We start from the raw sequence: 20,335 nt of genomic DNA, 5'->3' as shown, positions 1-20,335 counted from the left end.
TCACGCAAAATACATGGATGCATCCGATCCATTCCGGAGAAAATTCTTTGAAAGTTTGGGGAAGAGCCTAGCTCAAATTCTGCCGTCCATCCAAGAGCCACCCACTCTAGAGCTCAAGCAGTTGTCGGCTCACCTCCGATATGCCTACCTTGGCAACGAATCCACTCTCCCGGTGATCATCTCAAATCACCTCAACGAGAAGGAAGAGGAGAAGCTTCTACAAGTTGTACGAGATCACAAGGCGGAAATTGGGTGGACGCTCTCTGACATCAAGGGAATCAGCCCATCTTTTTGCGTCCACCGTATTCTTTTGGAGGACGATCACCGCCCCTCGGTTGAGCATCAACGACGACTTAATCCGGCCATGAAAGAAGTGGTAAGGAAGGAGATTCTCAAGTGGCTAGACGCCGGCGTGATTTACCCCATCTCCGATAGCAAGTGGGTGAGTCGGTGCAATCTGTTCCAAAGAAGGGCGGAATGACGGTGGTCAAGAACGACAACAACGAGCTTATCCCCACCCGCACGGTGACTGGGTTCTAGATTTGCATGGACTATCAGAAGCTCAACAACGCCACCCGGAAAGACCATTTTCCGCTTCCCTTCATCGACCAAATGCTTGATCGTCTCGCCTGACACAAGTATTATTGCTTCCTCGACGGTTATTCCGGGTACAATCAAATCACCATCGCGCCCGAGGATCAACAGAAAACTACCTTCACATGCCCTTATGGTACCTTCGCCTTCAAGCGAATGCCATTCGGGCTTTGCAACGCGCTGGCTACATTTCAACAGTGCATGATGGCCATTTTCTCCGATATGGTAGAAAGAACAATTGAGGTATTTATGGATGATTTTTCTGTTTTTGGCCCCTCATTGATCTTTTTCTCGAGAATTTGTCCAGAGTACTTGCCAGGTGTGAAGAGACGAATCTTTTGCTCAATTGGGAGAAGTGTCACTTCATGGTGAAAGAAGGAATCGTCTTGGGCCACCGAATTTCCGAAAGAGGATTGGAGGTGGATCGTGCTAAAATTTCTACTATCGAGAAATTATCGCCTCAAATCTATGTCAAAGGGGTCCAAAGCTTCCTCGGTCATGCGGGCTTCTACCGACGCTTCATCAACGACTTCTCTAAAATCACGAAGCCGTTGTGCAGGTTGCTCGAGAAAGATGTCAAATTCGCCTTCACCGACAAATGCCTAGAAGCCTTCACTACCCTTAAGCACAAGTTGAGCACCGTTCTGATCGTCACCGCACCGGATTGGAGTCTTCCATTCGAGATCATGAGTGACGCGAGCGATCACGCGGTGGGTGCGGTTCTTGAGCAACGTAAAGATAAGGCTTTCCGTGCAATCTATTATACGAGCCAAACTCTTAACGATGCCCAACTTAACTACTCCACGACGGAAAAGGAGGTATTGGCCGTGGTCTTCGCTTTAGAAAGATTCTGGCCAGACGTCATCGGCAATAAAGTGATCGTCTACACCGACCACGCCGCGATTCGATATCTCATGGACAAGAAGGATGTCAAACCACGTCTACTCTGATGGGTCCTTCTTCTACAAGAGTTCGCCATCGAAGTGAAAGAGAAGAAAGGCACAGAGAATTTGGTGGCCGACCACCTTTCAAGAATCGAGACATTCGCTCACGGTACAGACCGAGCCAAGAGCATCAACGACGACTTCCCCGATGAGAAACTCCTCGTAGTCCAAAAGGCCACTTTACCTTGGTACGCTGACATTGTGAATTATCTTGTAGGCAAAGTCATTCCCAAGGACCTCAAGACATACCAAAAGAAATTCCTTTCGGAGGTCCGGCGATACTATTGGGAAGAGCCGATTCTGTCATTCGACATTGTCACGACCTAGAGTGAGGCGGACACTTTTTGGCCCGAATCGCATGGCGGCGAAAATCCTACAATGCGGCTTCTATTGGCCGACGATCTTCAAAGATTGCCGTACATTCATCCTCTCATGCAATTGGTGCCAACGAATCGGAAACATCTCCAACCGTAACAAGATGCCTCTCACCAACATTCTCGAGATAGAGCCGTTCGATGTTTGGGGAATCGATTTCATGGGCCCGTTCCAATCTTCCTACAACAATAAATACATTCTCCTAGCGGTGGATTATGTCTCAAAATGGGTCGAAGCCAAAGCCACACCAACAAGCGACAGAAAGGTGGTTCTCAAGTTCCTAAAGAGTATCTTCATGAGGTATGGTACTCCCCGAGCCATTATTAGCGATAGAGGCTCTCACTTCTGTAACAGGCAATTCGACGCCCTCCTCACCAAATATAGCGTCACTCACCGAAAAGCTTGGCCTATTATCCTCAAGCTAATGGTCAAGCGGAAGTCTCCAACCGAGAGATCAAGCAAATCTTGGAGAAGACGGTGAGCACCTCGTTGAAAGACTGGGCAAATAAACTTGAGCGATACACGTACACTTGCGTGCGCGAGTTATTTCGCAACAAGTTCAATGAAAAGAGTGAACAAGGTAACATCTCATCTCCCTTAGACTTGCCCATACATGATTGAAGATTTTGTGTACAATGCAAATCTCTCAGCAAGCTATCAAGCCTATGTGACGAAAATAGACCAGGAAGAAGTGCCAAGGTCCATCAAAGAAGTTTTCCAGATTCCAGAATGCTGAGCTGGTACTCATGTAGAAATCCAAGCTCTCGAACAGAATGATACATGAGAGATCACCGAGCTACCACCAGGAAAATGAATTGTCAGGTGTATATGGTTGTTTACCATCAAACACAATCCGAATGGCACCGTGTAGAGGTTCAAAGCTCGTTTCGTTGCCAAAGGGTACACTTAGGCGTATATTGATTATCAAGAAACCTTCGCACAATGGCTAAGTTCAACATCATCAGAATTCTTCTCTCTCTAGTGGTAAACTTGGATTAGCCACTTCTCCAACTCGATATGAAGAATGCTTTCCTAAATGGTGAATTGGAAGAATAAGTCTATATGAAAATTTCACCAGGTCTCGAGAACAATAAAGATGGCAAAAAAGTCTGCAAACTGAAGAAGTCCCTATACAGGCTAAAGAAGTCTCCTCGAGCTTGGTTCGGAAAGTTCACTCATGTGCTTAAACAATGCAACTACTCGCAAAGGAAGCAGATCCAATACTCTTCTCTAAAATCTCAGCTCAAGACAAACACTTCATCCTCAGTGTATATATGGACGACATAGTCATAACAGAAGACGATCTTGAAGAAACCGCGAGATTGAAGTAGACCCTGTCATCCGAGGTCGAAGTCAAGGATCTTGAAAGTTTGCAATACATCTTAGGCATGGAGGTCACTCGATTTGAGAAAGGCATCTTTGTGTCTCAACAGAAATATACATTGGATCTCCTCAAAGAAAAATGCATTCTCGATTGCAAACCAAATATGAAGCTTGTAGTCCACAACAATGAGATAGCCATAGACAAAGAAAGATTACAAGCGCTTGTGGGTAAACCCATCTAACTCACGCACACCAGACTCGACATCGAACTCTTAGTTAGTATGGTCAACATATTCATGAGCAACCCCTCAAAAGTCCACATGGAAGCAGTCATGAGAATTTCAAATACCTCAAATCTGTCCAAGGAACAGGTCTGTGGTTTAAGAAAAGAAGTAGTCCAGATATAGAAGTCTTCACACACGCTGACTGGGCATGATATGTCACATATCCAAGATCTACATCTGGCTTGTGTACCTATTAAACTCGAGTCCAGGCATAGAAGTCTTTGGCAAACAGAATGTATGAAGGATGTGGTTGAAACAGATAATGGACGATCTTAAGATCGAGTTCGAATGTCTTATTAATCTCATGTGTGAAAACCAAGATACCTCAAGCACTGCAATGAATCCTGATCATCATGACATGAAGAAGCATATCGAGATCGATTGACACTTCATCATTGAGAAGATAGAGTTAAAAATCATTGCAATAGAGGACATTCCGAATCGACATCAAGTTGTAGTTATTCTCTCCAAGTCTCTCCATCGAGATAGTTTCTCCAAGCTATGTACAAAGCTTGATCTTCTCAGTATTTACCATCAAACTTGAGGGGGATTATTGAAGTTCAGCTTGACTTCCCAGCTCAACCTCGAATCATTATATGATCAACATCGTAGCCATAATTTCAGGAGTTGTATATATTTATTTCTTTGTCATTCTCGATACAATTAGTTGAGAATTTTCTCATTAAATTTCTTGTCTTTTTCTGTTTCTTTATATAAACTTATAAATTAATCATTCATAATAACAAATAGAATATTCACAGAATCGAAACTTTCTCTCTCTATCTTTCTTTCTGAATTTTCTCTCTTAAATTCTATTGAAATCGGTAAGAACAAAAGGACGACTAAATGAACAAAGAGACTGTAGTCCAATAAAATTATATATCAATTTGATTCTTCTCTAAACATGCATCATCCAAAGCCTGCCATGCTCCATGTTGCAGCGTCTTATTGGACCACGGAAATTGATTCACTTGATTGGGAAATGGTCGAGTTACTATATGGACGATCTTAAGATTGTTGGAATCGATCTAGGGTTTAAGAAAATAATTAACGCTTCGGTAGGCGGTGGAATTTTAAAAAATTTCTTTTACAAGTAAAAACGGTTTTTTACTAACCTAGACAAAGTGCAAGTACATGTAATTAAAAACTAATATGAGGTAAGAAGTTTACTAACCTTTCTTGAAGCTTGATCTTTGAGAAGCTCTTAGAAAGTTGCAACGCTCGTCTCCCCTCGCAGCACGTCTCTCTTTCTTTCCTCGGCACCTCGAGCAACCACGAAAGTTTCTATCACTAAATCACTCGAAATAAAGGAATTAGTGAGTGGGCACTTTTAAACACTACGACTTAAGAACGAGTCTTGAAGTCGCAGAGCTAAACACTAGGTCGAGTGAGGACCTAGGTGCCAAAACAAGAAAAATCGAAAATAAACTAGAGAGAGAGAGAAGAGGGGCGGCAACCACAAGTTCTAGAGAGAGCAGCTCTCAATCTCTAACTTATGTGGAATGAATAGAATGAGATGAATGAGGGTCCTATTTATAGGAGAATGGTTGGCCTTGGAAAGAAGTAGTTTCCTCTTATTTTCCAAGGCTTTATGAGCAATCTTTATTGCCCATTCCTATCCAAGTCACACGGCCAACATGTGCCTTAATGACACCTTGGATTTGTCTCCTCTTTTATTCCTTGCTCTCTCCTTGCTTGTGTGGCCGAATTTCCTTATGGCAAGCATAGGAAATTTGTTTCCTCTTTTTCTTTTGGCAAGTATCTTGATACATTTATGCACAAAATATTCTCTCATCCTATGGGTATGTTGGGCGCCCATTATGTCTAGAAAAAGCTTCTACAATTTTCTTCACTTGTTCATGACAACATAAGAAAAGGCCCATTTAGAATTTTCAATAAAATTCTTATGAAATGAAATTAATCCACAAGGCCCAATGATCAAGTCATGGCCGAGTGACATTAAGTCATCAAATGAACTTGTCAAAAAATTTATTGACATTCATTTCATCCTATGTCTCAAAAGACAAAAATACCCCTTTGACAATTTTTGTTCTTGTTTTGACTTAGCTTCCAGTTTAACTATTCCTATCGATGTGATTCATGACACTGACCTCATGGACCCAAATGAACAAAGCTTGAGCTAAACACTTGGACTCAAAAGTTCACAAACCTTTTCCAAGTTTAGCTTAATGCCAACTGACTCCACTAAAGAGTTGACACTGAAAATCTCTCGGTTCAAATGAATTTACTTTCTACTCAAGAATTCACCTAATTATAATGAGCGGATCCAGTAAATATTATCTATGTTTACCCTTCATGAATGTCATCAGCTAGTCGGGATTTACTAAATTACCATTTTACCCTTTTAGCTGTTATTTCCTCAACTCCTTTGTCGCTTGTGAATAAGTTATAAACAATGTATTGACGAGGAGCTAACAAGTCACATTGTTTCATCCAAAAGAGTCAGGACTCAATTTGGACACTGGCCAGTTCATTTATTCACACTCCAAGGAACAAATCATGAGGTGACATGCATTGCATTTCAGCAATCTTGTACATGAATTCCATATCTATGAGAACTTCACAAAGTTACTCATGACATACTCACAACTTAGTACTTCACCAATAGGCCCTGTTCGGAATCACATAGTGAGTCCGAACTCTGACTTTCTCAAATGAGAATACTAAGCTGTGAAATGGCATGTCTCATTTCAGGACTAAGGTAAGCATGATGCAATTCATACATAGTGACTTCGAGACATAAGAGGTTAAATGGTTTGTTCTTATATTGTCTCTAGAAGTGCACTGGTCAATTCAGTACCTTCGAAAGATACCTAGAAGAACTATAGAGTCTCCAACTCTCAATGCCTCATAACCAAACATCATAGATTCTTCTAACAATCGTACTGAGGTCAATAGTCCTTTGACCCTAAGATTGCGAATATATTGTTTTAAGCAAACTACGAAGAGTTTGTTCATGCAAATCTACATTTGTCTCTTCGTAAGTTGTTAAGTTTGTTTATGGACTAAAAGACTAAGGTTTTATCATAAAGCTTCAAACAAAGAAAGAATGAATGAACGTTTCAACTTTATTAATGAATGAATAGGCAATTACAAGCAAGAGTCTTCATGAGACTTTATTACATCAAATGTACAAAATAAAGATTACAACTCTTCTTGTGGGCACCATTGACAACAAAGATCGAGTTCGAATGTCGTATTACTCTCATGTGTGACAACCTAGATACCCTAAGCATTGCAATGAATCCTGATCATCATGATAGGACGAAGAATATCGAGATATATCGACACTTCTTCAGTGAGATAATAGAGTTAAAAATCATTGCAATGGAGCGACATCAAGTGGCAGTTATTATCACCGAGTCTCTCCATCGAGATAGTTTCTCCGAGATGTGTACCAAACTTGATATTTTCAATATTTACTATCACGCTTGAGGGGGAGTATTGAAGTTAAGCTCAACTTCTGAGCTCGACCTCGCAATCATCATGATCGACATTGGAGGCCATAATTTCGGGAGTTGGATATATTTATTTCTTTGTCATTCCCGATACAATTAGTTGGGAATTTTCTCATTAAATTTATTGTCTTTTTCTGTTTGTTTATATATACTTATAAACTAATCATTCATAATAACAAGTAAAATATTCACAGAATGGAAACTCTCTCTCTCTCTCTCTCTCTCTCTCTCTCTCTCTCTCTCTCTCTCTTTTCGAATTTTCTCTCTTAAATTCTGCAGAAATCAGTAAGAACAAAAGGACGACTAATTGAGCAAAGAGACTGTAGTCCAAGAAATTTTTTATATTAATTTGATTCTTCTCTAAACGTGCGTCATCCAAAGCCTGTCGCGCTCCATCTTGCAGCGTCTTATTGGACAACGAAAATTGATTCACTTGATAAGGAAATTGTTGAGTTATTATATATACGATCTTAAGATCGAGTTTGAATGTCCTATTATTCTCATGTGTGACAACCTAGATACTCAAAGCATCGCAATGAATCCTGATCATTATGATAGGGCTAAGCATATCGAGATCGATCGACACTTCATCAGTGAGAAGATAGATTTAAAAATCATTACAATGGAGTACATTCAGAATTGACATCTATTGGCAGTTATTCTCACCAAGTCTCTCAATCGTGATAGTTTCGCCGAGATGTGTACCAAACTTGATCTTCTCGGTTTTTACCATAAAGCTTGAGGGGGAGTAATGAAGGTCAGCTCGATTTCCCAGCTCGATCTCGAAATCATCATGATCGACATTGGAGCCATAATTTCGGAAGTTGTATATATTTATTTCTTTGTCATTCCCGATACAACTAGTTGGGAATTTTCTCATTAAATTTCTTGTCTTTTTCTGTTTCTTTATACATACTTATAAATTAATCATTCATAATAAAAAGTAGAATAGTCACAGAATCGAAACTCTCTCTCTCTCTTTCTCTCTCTCTCTCTCTCTCTTTTCAAATTTTCTCTCTTAAATTCTACAGAAATCAGTAAGAACAAAATGACGACTTAATGAACAATGAGAGTGTAGTCCAAGAAAATTTTATATTAATTTGATTGTTCTCTAAACGTGCGTCATCCAAAGCCTGCCACGCTCCATGTTCCAGCGTCTTATTGGACAACGAAAATTGATTCACTTGATGGGGAAATTGTTGAGTTACTAAATGGATGATCTTAAGACCGAGTTCAAAAGTCCTATTAATCTCATGTGTGACAACCTAGATACCCTAAGCATTGCGATGAATATTCTTGATCATCATGATAGGACGAAGCATATCGAGATCGATTGACACTTCATTATTGAGAAGATAGAGTTAAAAATCATTGCAATGGAGGACATTCCGAATCGACATCAAGTTGCTGTTATTCTCACCAAGTCTCTCCATCGAGATAGTTTTTCCGAGCTATGTACCTAGCTTGATCTTCTCATTATTTACCATTAAGCTTGAGGGGGATTATAGAAGTTCAACTCCACTTCCAAGCTCGACCTCGAAATCATCATATGATCGACATCGTAGCTATAATTTCGGGAGTTGTATATATTTATTTCTTTGTCATTCCCGATACAATTAGTTGGGAATTTTCTCATTAAATTGCTTGTCTTTTTTTGTTTCTTTATATATACTTATAACTTAGTCATTCATAATAACAAGTAGAATATTCACATAATCAAAACTCTCTCTCTCTCTCTCTCTCTCTCTCTCTCTCTCTCTCTCTCTCTCTCTCTCTCTCTGAATTTTATCTCTTAAATTCTATTGAAATCGGTAAGAACAAAAGGACGACTAAATGAACAAAGAGACTGTAGTCCAAGAAAATTTTATAACAATTTGAATCTTCTCTAAACGTGTGGCATCCAAAGCCTGCCACGCTCCATGTTGCAGCGTCTTATTGGACCATGGAAATTGATTCACTTGATTGGTAAATTGCTGAGCTACTAAATGGCTTCCATAATTCATTGATTTTCGCTTGATGTTGCGCATCCAAATTGATTTGTTTATTAAATAATCGATTATTAATTTCTAAAAATTTGTATGACATTGTTTATTTTTCAAAAGCGACACTTACTAGGGTATGTTTGGTAGAAGGTAATGTGAATCATATTATCGAGCATGTTTGTATTATCTTTTTTTGTTATGCGTAAATGTTAAAAAAGACTCTTGAAAATGTTATTAGTTAAGTAAAAATTATCTGATAATAAAATAATATTAATACAAAAAATATGGCTTTCAGATTATCACCCCAATGATAATATTTAATTTAATTTTTTAAAATTAGTCGATAGTTTAACTATGCATAGTTTAAACATTTATTTGTTTGTTTATATGATGTGCATTTTTTCCCCACTTTTCATATGTTTATGTCAAAGTAATTGGTGATAATTATTTTTCTTTAAGCACTACAATGGTTCCCTTTCAAAACAGTATAATATTTATTTATACATTTCATCGATCTTCCTAGTCAAAACAATAAATAAATAAATATATATATATATATATATATATATATATATATATATATATAAATGAGAAGTACCAATATAAATTTATCATGATAAAATTAAAAATATCATGTGGTTAATATTATTGAAGGACGTTTACCTTTCTTACAAATTTTAAGATTATTTTTACATGTTTGTGTATTTTACTGTTTAAGAACTATTTATCTATTTATTATCTATTCAATAATCTATAAATACTTTCATTGTTTTTATATTTGCAACCAAACATCCCAATCTTACATTTGTGAAAATATGATTACTTTAATGAATTTTTTGGAAATATGATTACACTGCATTCTCTCAAACCGTGATTGTTTATATCTATTTATCAACAGTTGTAAGGCATATCAAAAGAACCACATAAGTGTTCGAATTTTAGCGTGTTCTTTTTATCCTTCTTTATGTCGAAAGTTTGTACAAGAAGAACGAACACCTGTACAAGTGTTAAATTTATCTCGACTTAAATTCGTGTTATGTCTAAAATGTCATTCACTTGTATTAATGGGGAAATTTTTGTGCAATTCTTAAAAAAAAAAAGGGTAATTGGCGGCATAAATACCTCAACCTTTCGGTTTTATACACTTTAATACCACATCTTTTTTTTTCGCGGCTAAAATACCTAACGTTGGTTATTAGCACCATCGTTAAGTTTAGGACGTGAACTGCTGACGTGGACTCTCAAAACTTAATAAATCGACTGAAAAACCAGAGAGGCAAAACCCTAACCCTCTCGTCGGACTCGAACTCGCCCAAGCAGATCGCGCAGTTCGTCCCCACCGCCGCCGCGCCGGGTCCGTGCGCCGCCACGGGGATTCGCCGCAACGCGCTCTTCTTCAGCCAACGCGCCGCCGCGCTCCGGTCGGCGGACTCTGGCTCGAGGCCGCGGCCGCAGCGCAGCGTGCACCGGACGATCGAGTTTAGCCCCAGAGCACATATGAGCGCGCAGAGAAGCGCGGCGAGGATTATCACCATGTTCGTGTCGAAGCTCGCCTCGCCGCCGCCGATGGTCGTTCTGTTTCCCTGCTGCTGCTCCAACAGTATCATCCCTTGTCGTTCCCGTCGTAGGCTTGTGTTATTAAGCCATAGATGCGAGAATCTCCGGTGGAATTGAACCAGAGAAAGAGCTCCGCGAGAGGTCCAGCTCGCTTAACCCGCTCAAACCGGCCAGCGCCAGCGGAATCGGACCGGCGAGTCTTCTAGAGCGGTGACTCGGTCGCGATCAGCATCGCAGGAGATTCCTTCCCAGCCAGCACAGCAGTTCGTCGACTCAGACCAATCAAGACACGCGATCGAGCTCGGCGATGCCGTGAGGTTCGACGAGAAGGACAAGAGAATCGCTTTGTCCTTTTAGTTGCAGGTACTCAGAAGAGAGAAGCAGAGAAAGATTTTTCAGTCGATTTATTAAGTTTTGAGAGTCCACGTCGGCACTTCACGCCTTAAACTTAACGATGGTGCTAATAACCAACGTTAGGTATTTTAGCCGCGAAAAAAAAAGATGTGGTATTAAAGTGTATAAAACCGAAAGGTTGAGGTATTTATGCCGCCAATTACCCAAAAAAAAAAGTTATAATTATAGTTAGGGGATTTTATATCAACTTTATATCTACAACCTCAAACTTAAATATCTAATTGTTTTGTATTCATGATGTAATTAATATAATATTAAATCCAAAAAACTAAAATTACAAAAAAAAAAAAAAAAAAAATCTTGATAAAAATTTCAGTAATGCTAACCCTATAGATGACCTGTTCGTTGCGAGGAGGTTATGAACTAACAAAACATGTGTTACATTATGCAATAAGGTACGTACGTATGAGGAGATAAATTATGGATACTTTTTTTTATAAATAAATTATAGATACCTTCGAGAGTATATGCACAACACAGATTACAGGGGGGGGGGGGAGAGAGAGAGAGAGAGAGAGAGAGAGAGAGAGAGAGAGAGAGAGAGAGTTCCAAGACACAATGATTACATGGTCTTGGGGAAGCAATAAAGGGTGGCGTGGTAAATAGCCAAGAGTATGGAAGAACGCGGGGGCTTGACCGAGGTCAGAATTAAAAAGGCCCATATAACTATGATATATACATAATTCACTATGATGTATACAGATTGCATACATGTAAATGCTAAAGGGATGGTGTTTATTAGTATGCTAATCCTCTAATTTCTATTAGTGATTTAGCTAAAATTTCATTTAATTAGATAAATAATTCACTAAGTCGAAGTTAATTAAATTAATTATCTCGCTTCGCTTCGATACCTCTACGAGCATCTTCGATGCCGATACCTTGATACGAGTATATGTATCTCGCTTCGCTTCGAGAGCAAATTCATGAATTCCGGCGTAACTTGATTCATTGATGCTGTTTGTTCGTTATTGCTAAGACACCTCGAGGTCCTCCATTGTAAATGCTCGATCGACGGTTCAATTAATTCAATTAATTGAACATTTAATTTTAAATAGTGGTTATAAACTAATAAAATATTAAATAATCGATATTTATTATTTAAAATCAATAAAATAGTCAAAACTTTTTTTAAGGACACTTGTCTGTGGAGATTATATATATAATTACTAACTAGATTAGACTATGCATCACTAACACTTTTTAAATAGTACAAATTTAAATATATTCGTAAGACCAGTGACGGAGCCAGAAAAGCCCATCAGGGGGGGCTAATTTGAAAAAAAAAATTCATGGGGGGCTTGATTGTAAAAAATTTATAAAAATTGGGCCAAAAGTATAAATTTTCAAGGGAAAAAAATGTAATTTTTTTTAAAATGGGCAAAAAGTGCAAAAAACAAAATTTTGATGGGGGGCTTAAGCCCCCCCTGGGCCTTAGCTGGCTCCGTCACTGCGTAAGACAATATAATAAAGATTTTTATTTGCATTGTAAAAAAATTTATGAAACAATACAAAGAAAGAAATGTGCAGAAATGTGATAATGAAACTTTAATAGACAAGTTACATTATTTTGAAAACGAATTAATCATATAAAATAAAAACAAAGACGAGTCATGAATATTAAAATCAATTCAAAATTATCACATGATAAATTTTATCTATATGTAAATATTTTATAGACAGTGTCAAATCTTGATTATTTTACTACAAAAACTAGACTTTCGACTCTTTCTTTAAAAACCTATTATTTTATTATCTTAACTATAATCTAGTAATGCATAACAGTTTCATAATAAAATTTATGTAAAAGCCAAACACTAGTTCAAGTTTATTCAGCTGTATATAATTTACGGACATATAAGTTAAGGTAATTTAATGAGTGGGATAAGCAGACCCAAACCCTTTTATCATCATGATACCCTGAGCCTTTTTGGTTTTTGGTCGGTCGACAATCTGTGTGTTGTGTGTTTCACTCTGTTCCTGTTCGTGTTTCACGTCTCTCTCTCTCTCTCTCTCTAACTGAACAAACAGAGGGTAATTATACTCTTTCGACCAATCACATATCACCAAACAAGTGTTTTTTTTAATTAGTGAATTAACTTCATGGGTATTTTATATTTGTTAGCTTTTTGTCTTTTTTTTTTATAATAATATTTATAGGGATTACACATAAAATTAAAATAATAATGAGAAAAAACTATTAATAGTAAAACTCAAACCCGGGCCACACCCATAAAGCTACAGAGAGAGAGAGAGAGAGAGAGAGACGTAAGAAGAAAGGAAAGGAGAGAGACTAGGAGTATACTACTCAACAGACTATACATTTAGGTGGTGGAAAGGTTACAGATTTTTCATCAGAGAAAAAAAAAAAAAAAGGAAACAAAATTTAGATATCGAAAAAAGCCACCACCAAAGAGAAAAAGGAAAAGCTCATGGTTGAAAATATTAAATAGAAATTGCAAACCGAACCAGAGAAGAAGATCAAACAGTTGAGATTAAAAAAAAAGAAAAAAAGAAAAAAAAGGGGGGTAGTGGTCAGCAAAGCAAACTATATATCACACAACACAACACCCAACACCAAAAAACGAAACCCCACACATCAAAGGCGTGGCAGAAGAGAAGAGGAAGAAATCCACACAAACAGCTATTCTTTAGAGAGCTTACATCAAGGTTTCAATTAGCCTTTGGCTTTTTGCTCTTAACTTACCCCTCAAAGGTCTGTCTGTCCTCTATATACCTAATAATAATACGTTTGTCTCACCATATATACATACCATAAATATCCCGGAAAGTACAAAGGAACAAAATCTCACTTCCTTCGTCGTACTACAAACACATGTAATCAAGCCCTAACCAAGAAGATGATGTGCGCCGAGAAGCAAGACGATCAAGGAGAGTGCTCGCAGGGCATGAACAAGATGAACATAATCCACCAACAAAACATCCAAGCCTTCCAAGACCAGTTTCTTCTCCACCAACACCAAAACCAGCTCATGCAACACCAGCAAAACCTAATCTTCCCGCCAGACCCAATCCAAACCTGGCCACACCACCAGAACTCGATTCCTCCACCCAGCTTCAACCCGGTCAACGCATCCCGGTTTGACCAGAACAACGACCCGTTTCACGTCCCGCTGCAAAGCCACTCGTCGCCGTACGCGGGGATTTTCGGCGGGAGAAGGACCGGTGGTCCGTTCGGTTACGACGGCCTCGTGGGAGTGGGACCCACGCAGGGTGTGCCGTTCGGGCTCCAAGCCGAGCTGGGGAAAATGACGGCTCAGGAGATCATGGACGCAAAGGCTTTGGCGGCTTCGAAGAGTCATAGCGAAGCTGAGAGGAGGAGGAGAGAGAGGATTAATAACCACCTTGCCAAACTCAGGAGCTTATTGCCCAGCACCACCAAAGTAAGTATATACGATTACATATACGTATAGATATTATATCGCACTACACTAAAGTAATCATTATTTTTAAATGGGTCAAGTATAGTGTCCGTCTTTCTGATGATATATGTTTATTATATGATAATGATCACGCGCACGATATGTTTCATTTCTATAGTATACACAGTTTTTTTATAGAAGATTTCTATATGTTTTTTGTATGTATAATATAACTATTCGTTTCATTTTTTAATATTTTTAGTTTTTTTAGCTTAATTTAGTACATTCTTTGCATTATATTTACTGTGGATGATAAAGATTCATATTTATATGATGTAGGTACTTAAAGACGCAACGCTTTTGGTTATTTTTTTTTTATTATGGTATTTCTAATCAAAGATCTTCTCTTTAGATCTTTTGAGAGATTCTCGTAGTTAGGATTTTGTCTGATGATGTTGATAACCATGTTGAAGTAGTGCTTGCTTTGCGCTCTTCAAGAGACCTACCATATATTATTAGCTCTTTCTCTTGCTTTTTGATTTATTCCTTCTCTTTTTTGTTTGCTTATCTTTGCTGGTGGTTGTTATTGTCTCTCTTGGGCTTGGCTGAGTCGTTTGCAATAGTTCCAAGGACGAAGAATTAAAAGCAAAATATATGGACATTAAAAGGCTTTTATGTCGCAAAGTTGATACAAAAAAGAGAAACCACAGAACTGTCCAAAAGCTTCTCATGGAAAATTCTTGCCGGATACAACCCAACCCATGCTATATTTATCACACTTAGAAATGTGCAAAAGTGTCAAACATACACATATACACACATACATTATATATATATAATGTATATATATATTATATATATATATAATGTAACTGGGGAAAGTTAAGTAGACAAACTAGCATGATTGTCAGTCTTTTTTATATTTTTTAAAAAATTTATTTTTTATCTCGGGCCTCATCCTTCCGAAATGTAACTCTTTATTAAAAGCAAGCCAGACTTAGAAATAATTCTCTTCTTTTGAAATTATTGAAATTGAATGACCAAAATGTAACGGAATTCGAACTGCAAGATTGTCTTTTCTCTACTAAACAAACCACTTTTAGGCTTCTAATCTACACCCGTTTTCTCTCTCTAGAACTGATAGAAAAAGTTGTTACTTTTCTTATTAATTTTGACTTGACCGAATCAATTCTTACATTACATATATACACATCAATTCGATACATATTGACATTAATGTTTTTAACTTTAAACCATTATCATCCCATGTTTGTAACTTTATATATCCACAGACTGACAAAGCCTCACTCCTAGCCGAAGTAATCCAACACGTGAAGGAGCTGAAACGCCAAACCTCGCTTATTGCGGAGACGAGCCCCGTCCCGACCGAGAGCGACGAGCTCACGGTCGATGACGCTTCAGACGATGAAGGTCGGTTCGTTATCAAAGCCTCTTTGTGCTGCGAAGACCGGTCCGATCTCATCCCCGACCTGATCAAGACCCTCAAAGCCCTTCGCCTGAGAACTCTCAAGGCCGAGATCACAACCCTCGGCGGCCGAGTCAAGAACGTCCTCTTTGTCACAGGAGATCATGGCAATAACAACGATGAGCTAGGCCACGAAAACGACGAAGATCACTTCGACGGCGATGATAATAACAATGACAACAGTAATAATTATAACAACGACCAGCCTCAGTATTGTATTACGTCGATCCAAGAGGCGCTTAAGGCTGTGATAGAGAAGAAGATCGGGAATCAAGATTCGTCTTCGGGGAGTGTCAAGAGGCAAAGGACGGCTAATAATAATAACATCAACATATATCCTTGATTGTTATTATTTATCACAAGGGAAGGATTTGGAACTCCGCGCGTACTTCAACCCATGATCAGGTCTTTTTATTTATTGTCTTCATGGTGTTTGTGATATTATTTTTATTTTATTTTTTGGGGGTGTTTAATTGTGTTTTTATTTAATTTCGTTTCTTTTTTACGTGATGGCGTGTTTGGTAATATGGTTATTATGTGTATTGTCTTTCCTTACAAGATATATATAAAAATATACATATATATATATATATATATATGGAATGTAATGATGGTGTGGTGTTTTGTGTACGTACTTTCGTTTCTCCAGAACTATATTTGCATACACATACGTATGTTGGTGAAAGTGAAAGGATGAGGTACTTATTAGTTGTTATTAAGAGTAAGAATAAGTGGACATATCTTTTTCGTGGGCAGGGAAACCTTATAGAAAGGCCCAAGGTAGTAAGTAAAATACAGACTTATTGCATTGCACTTGCATGCATTTACATCATAAATAGCTGTTTTTGAGACCTAGTTTGAGCTGAAAACATTTGTAGGACTGGAAGTGTGTGTGTGTGTATATATGAGCTGAATTCATTTGTAGGACTGGAAGTATGTGTGTGTATATATGAGCTGAATTCATTTGTAGGACTGGAAGTATGTGTGTGTATATATGAGCTGAATTCATTTGTAGGACTGGAAGTGTGTGTGTGTATATATATATTCGTGTGCTCTTTGTTTATTCTGTCATTATTGGTCAGATTGTACTTGCCGGTGGAATTATAGTCATTCGACTAGAATGGTGACGATCTGGATGTAGGTTTCATCATCAATTGTTTTTGGGGTACGGTCCAGTTCCACAATCTGTTTCTATAATATATTCTTTCGGGGGCATATATATTATCATCTAGTAATGGTTATTCAGAGAAGCAACAACCCTAATAAGCAGGCAATTTCAGAGTACTGAGGAGATGAATGCAGTGCGAATGACTAATTTAGTGAAGCTAGCTGATGATCATGACTGTATAATACATATATACGTATGTATAATGATTTTTGCGTTCTGAGTTCTTTTGTCATTGCGATTAAAACATAGTTTTATATATGGCATAAGGATAAGTAAATTTTAGGGGCTAGTTTTTTTACTTTCTTCCAAGTGATGGTAGAATAAAAAAAAAGGATAAAAGGGCCAAAACTTAAATTTAAGCGAAGGACTTCAAAAAAAAAAGTATAATAGTTTGCTTTGAAATTACAAAAAATTAGCCAAATAATCCACAAAGTCTAAGAATTGTCAGATATCCAACATTTTGTAAATTATGCACCTCAACTTATACAAAACGCTAAGTCAAATGGTTATAGCTAAAAAAATCTTTTAAATTATGTATAAATTAAGAAAGATTGTTGGTGTTAAGCCGTTTTTTGGATTTAACATTTGAGGACACGTGGCGTGCCTGGAATAGTCACGTGCCTAGTATTGGATCGGCCCAAATTACTTTTCGAGAGTCCAAAGGGCTCAAGGAAGTTCGGGATAAAGCCCAAAGCGTCCAAGAGCTTCAGAGGATCTTAGAATCGTAAAGAGGGAAACAATGCTTTGCCTTCTTCTTCGTCGAGAATGCGTTCTTCGTCTTTGATTCCTAGCCTGGAGGTCGAGCTCGCCTGGAGGGTCGAGCTCGTCTGGAGGTTGAGCTCGCCTGGAGGTTGAGCTCGCCTGGGGGTCGAACCTGGCTGGAGGTCGAGCTCGCCTGGAGGGCGGGCCTGCTTGGAGGTTGAGCTCGCCCAGAGGTCGGGCTTGCCTGGAGGTCGAGCTCGCCTGGGGGGTTGAGCTCGACTAGAGGTCGGCCTGCTGGGAGGTTGAGCTCGCCCGGAGGTCGAGCTTGCCCGGAGGTCGAGCTCGCCTGGGGGGTCGAGCTCGCCTGGGGGATCGAGCCTGCTGGGAGGTTGAGCTCGCCTGGGGGGTCGAGCTCGCCTAGAGGTCGGGCCTACTGGGAGGTTGAGCTCGCTCGGAGGTCGAGCTTGCCTGGAGGTCGAGCTCGCCTGGGGGGTATAACCTGGCCTGGAAGTTGAGCTCGCCTGGGGGGTGTGACCGTGCTCCTCGTGAGCTACCTACGTACCCGCTTTGTGGGATCAGGTCATGACGTAGTTCAGGGGATTCTCAATTCGGAGTGAATTCTGAGTTCGGAGTCCTCTTGAGTTCGGCATGACTTCTGAGTTCGGAGTCCTCTTGAGTTGGGAGAGTATTTGGCTGAGTGAATTCTGGGGTTGAGAGTCTCTGGGGTTGAGAGAGTTTTTTAGTTCAGGGGATTCTCTTTTTTTTTTTTTGTCTTTTTTCCTTTGATTTGTGTGAGTGAGCTATTTATAGGGAAAACATGTCGCTTGGTTTGTTGAAAATTCGCTTGTCGCTTGGCTTGTTGAAAATTCGCTTGTCGTTCGGCTTGTTGAAAATTCGCTTGTCGCTTGGCTTGTTGAAAATTCGCTTGTCGCTTGGCTTGTTGAAAATTCGCTTGTCGCTTGGCTTGTTGAAAATTCGCTTGTCGCTTGGCTTGTTGAAAATTCGCTTGTCGCTTGGCTTGTTGAAAATTCGCTTGTCGCTTGGCTTGTTGAAAATTCGCTTGTTTTTAGTCATGCATATTTTTGGCATTTGACTAAATTGCCCTTTTATATTGTAACATCGTTTTTGCAATTGAGGCGTTGTTTTTACCATAAGAGAAAGAAGGCATAACATTAACCCCCCAGTTTCGCGTGCGACTTGTCGTGCGGGAAATTTAATTGTCTGGAGGTAGTTTTTCCTTGTTTTTTTGGCAATGGTCTTGGTGGGTGGTCGTCTGGACTTTGAGCCCGTCGTTGATTTCGGGGCCATAGGGGCTATTAGCGACTTGATCTCGGGAATCAGGCGACCCTAATCCACGGGGGTCGGGATCTTCGGAGCCACGGAGGCCTTAAGGGACTCGATCACGGGGATCGAGCGACTCTAAACCACGGAGGTCGGGATTTTCAGAGCCACGGGGGCCTTAAGCGACTCGATCACGGGGATCGAGCGACCCTAAACCACGGGGGTCGGGATTTTCGGAGCCATTGGGGCCTTAAGCGACTCGATCACGGGGATCGAGCGACCCTAAACCACGGGGGTTAGTGCGGGATTTTCGGGGCCACGGGGGCTAAGTTCCTGCTAGAGGCAACAAAATGGATCATTTTATCGTTGATATAAGCATTTCCACTGGGTGGATTACAAAAGGCTTCACTTCGCGGGGATTACATGTGATGGGACGCAAAAAAGATGGTGATAAAAAAGTGGATTAAGTGGAGCCCGATCGTTTACGCGGGTCTTGCTCTTGCCTGGGCGGCTTCTAACTTTTAGGTGACAACGTTGAGAGGAGCCCTTTCCCTTTGAGCTCTGTTCTCATTGTTCCCCTTGCCAACTGCTTTGCCGTGTCGACTTGTCGAGGCTTCAGAGTTGTTGACCATTTTAAGAACAAACTCTTTTAGTTCTCCTCCTCGGATTAAGGACTCGATTTGTTTCTTCAAATCGATGCATCCAGAGGTCACATGTCCGTAACACTGGTGAAACTCGCAGTACTTGGACCGGTCTCGTTTAGCGGGATCGCTTTTTAGAGGCACGGGGTCGGTAAACTTGTCGCGAGCTAACGCGAGGATCCTCTCAGGCGGGGCGTTCAGCGGAGTGAAATTCGAGTGGCCTCGAAATTTTTCCACCAACAGACTCTTTGAATTAGTATGAGGTCGTCCGGAATTGTCGGCACGCGCCTTTTTCCTTTTCCAGTCGTCGGACTCTTCGTCCTCCCTTCGGCGATTTCCTTGGTCGTTTGTCCTTCGGATATGGGCAAACTCTTCTAGAGTGATGTATTTCCCAGCTCGGGCCGTGAGCTCGGTCATTGTCTTTGGCTCTTTCTTGATCAAGGAATTGAGGAAGTCGCCAAGTAGGAGTCCGTCGAAAATCGCCGAAATGGCGTCGCCATCTTCGAACTTGTCAACTCTGTTTGACTCCTTAGTGAAACGTGACAAGTATTCGCGCAGAGATTCGCTTCTCCTCTGCCTGATTGTCCGGAGGTGGCTCTTCCCCAGCTTTCTCTCTCTAGAGCCGCTGAAGCGGGCAAGAAAGTTTTGTTGCAGCTCCTCGAAAGATCGAATGGTTCCGGGCCTTAGCTTGAGGAACCATTGGTAGGCAGGGCCGCTCAAAG

At 39.8% G+C, this 20,335-nt stretch overlaps 1 protein-coding gene and 1 pseudogene across 2 annotated transcripts; one reads left to right on the top strand and one right to left on the bottom strand.

The window, feature by feature from the left end:
- Positions 1-9,872: 9,872 nt before the first annotated feature.
- Positions 9,873-10,588, bottom strand: LOC149402471 (RING-H2 finger protein ATL74 pseudogene; annotated as a pseudogene).
- A 2,612-nt stretch (positions 10,589-13,200) lies between these two features.
- Positions 13,201-16,472, top strand: LOC149402470 (transcription factor bHLH30-like). 2 transcript variants are annotated; one of them, XM_089609885.1, is made up of 3 exons: positions 13,201-13,668; positions 13,800-14,356; positions 15,628-16,472. In XM_089609885.1, the coding sequence occupies exons 2-3, from the start codon at positions 13,814-13,816 to the stop codon at positions 16,162-16,164; spliced, it is 1,080 nt and encodes a 359-aa protein (XP_089466011.1). In that variant the 5' UTR covers positions 13,201-13,668; positions 13,800-13,813; the 3' UTR covers positions 16,165-16,472. The 2 variants fall into 2 exon arrangements, with proteins under 2 accessions (XP_089466011.1, XP_089466010.1); XM_089609884.1 differs by having other exon boundaries at positions 13,201-14,356.
- The last annotated feature ends 3,863 nt before the right edge of the window (positions 16,473-20,335 follow it).

Source organism: Urtica dioica, chromosome 3 (assembly GCF_054948205.1).
Source record: "Urtica dioica subsp. dioica isolate 48M chromosome 3, U.dioica_male_clone48M_v1_H2, whole genome shotgun sequence".
Taxonomy (NCBI): Eukaryota; Viridiplantae; Streptophyta; class Magnoliopsida; order Rosales; family Urticaceae; genus Urtica; species Urtica dioica.
The sequence above is the reverse complement of the archived record's forward strand: the minus strand, read 5'-3'. Positions and strand labels throughout refer to the sequence as shown.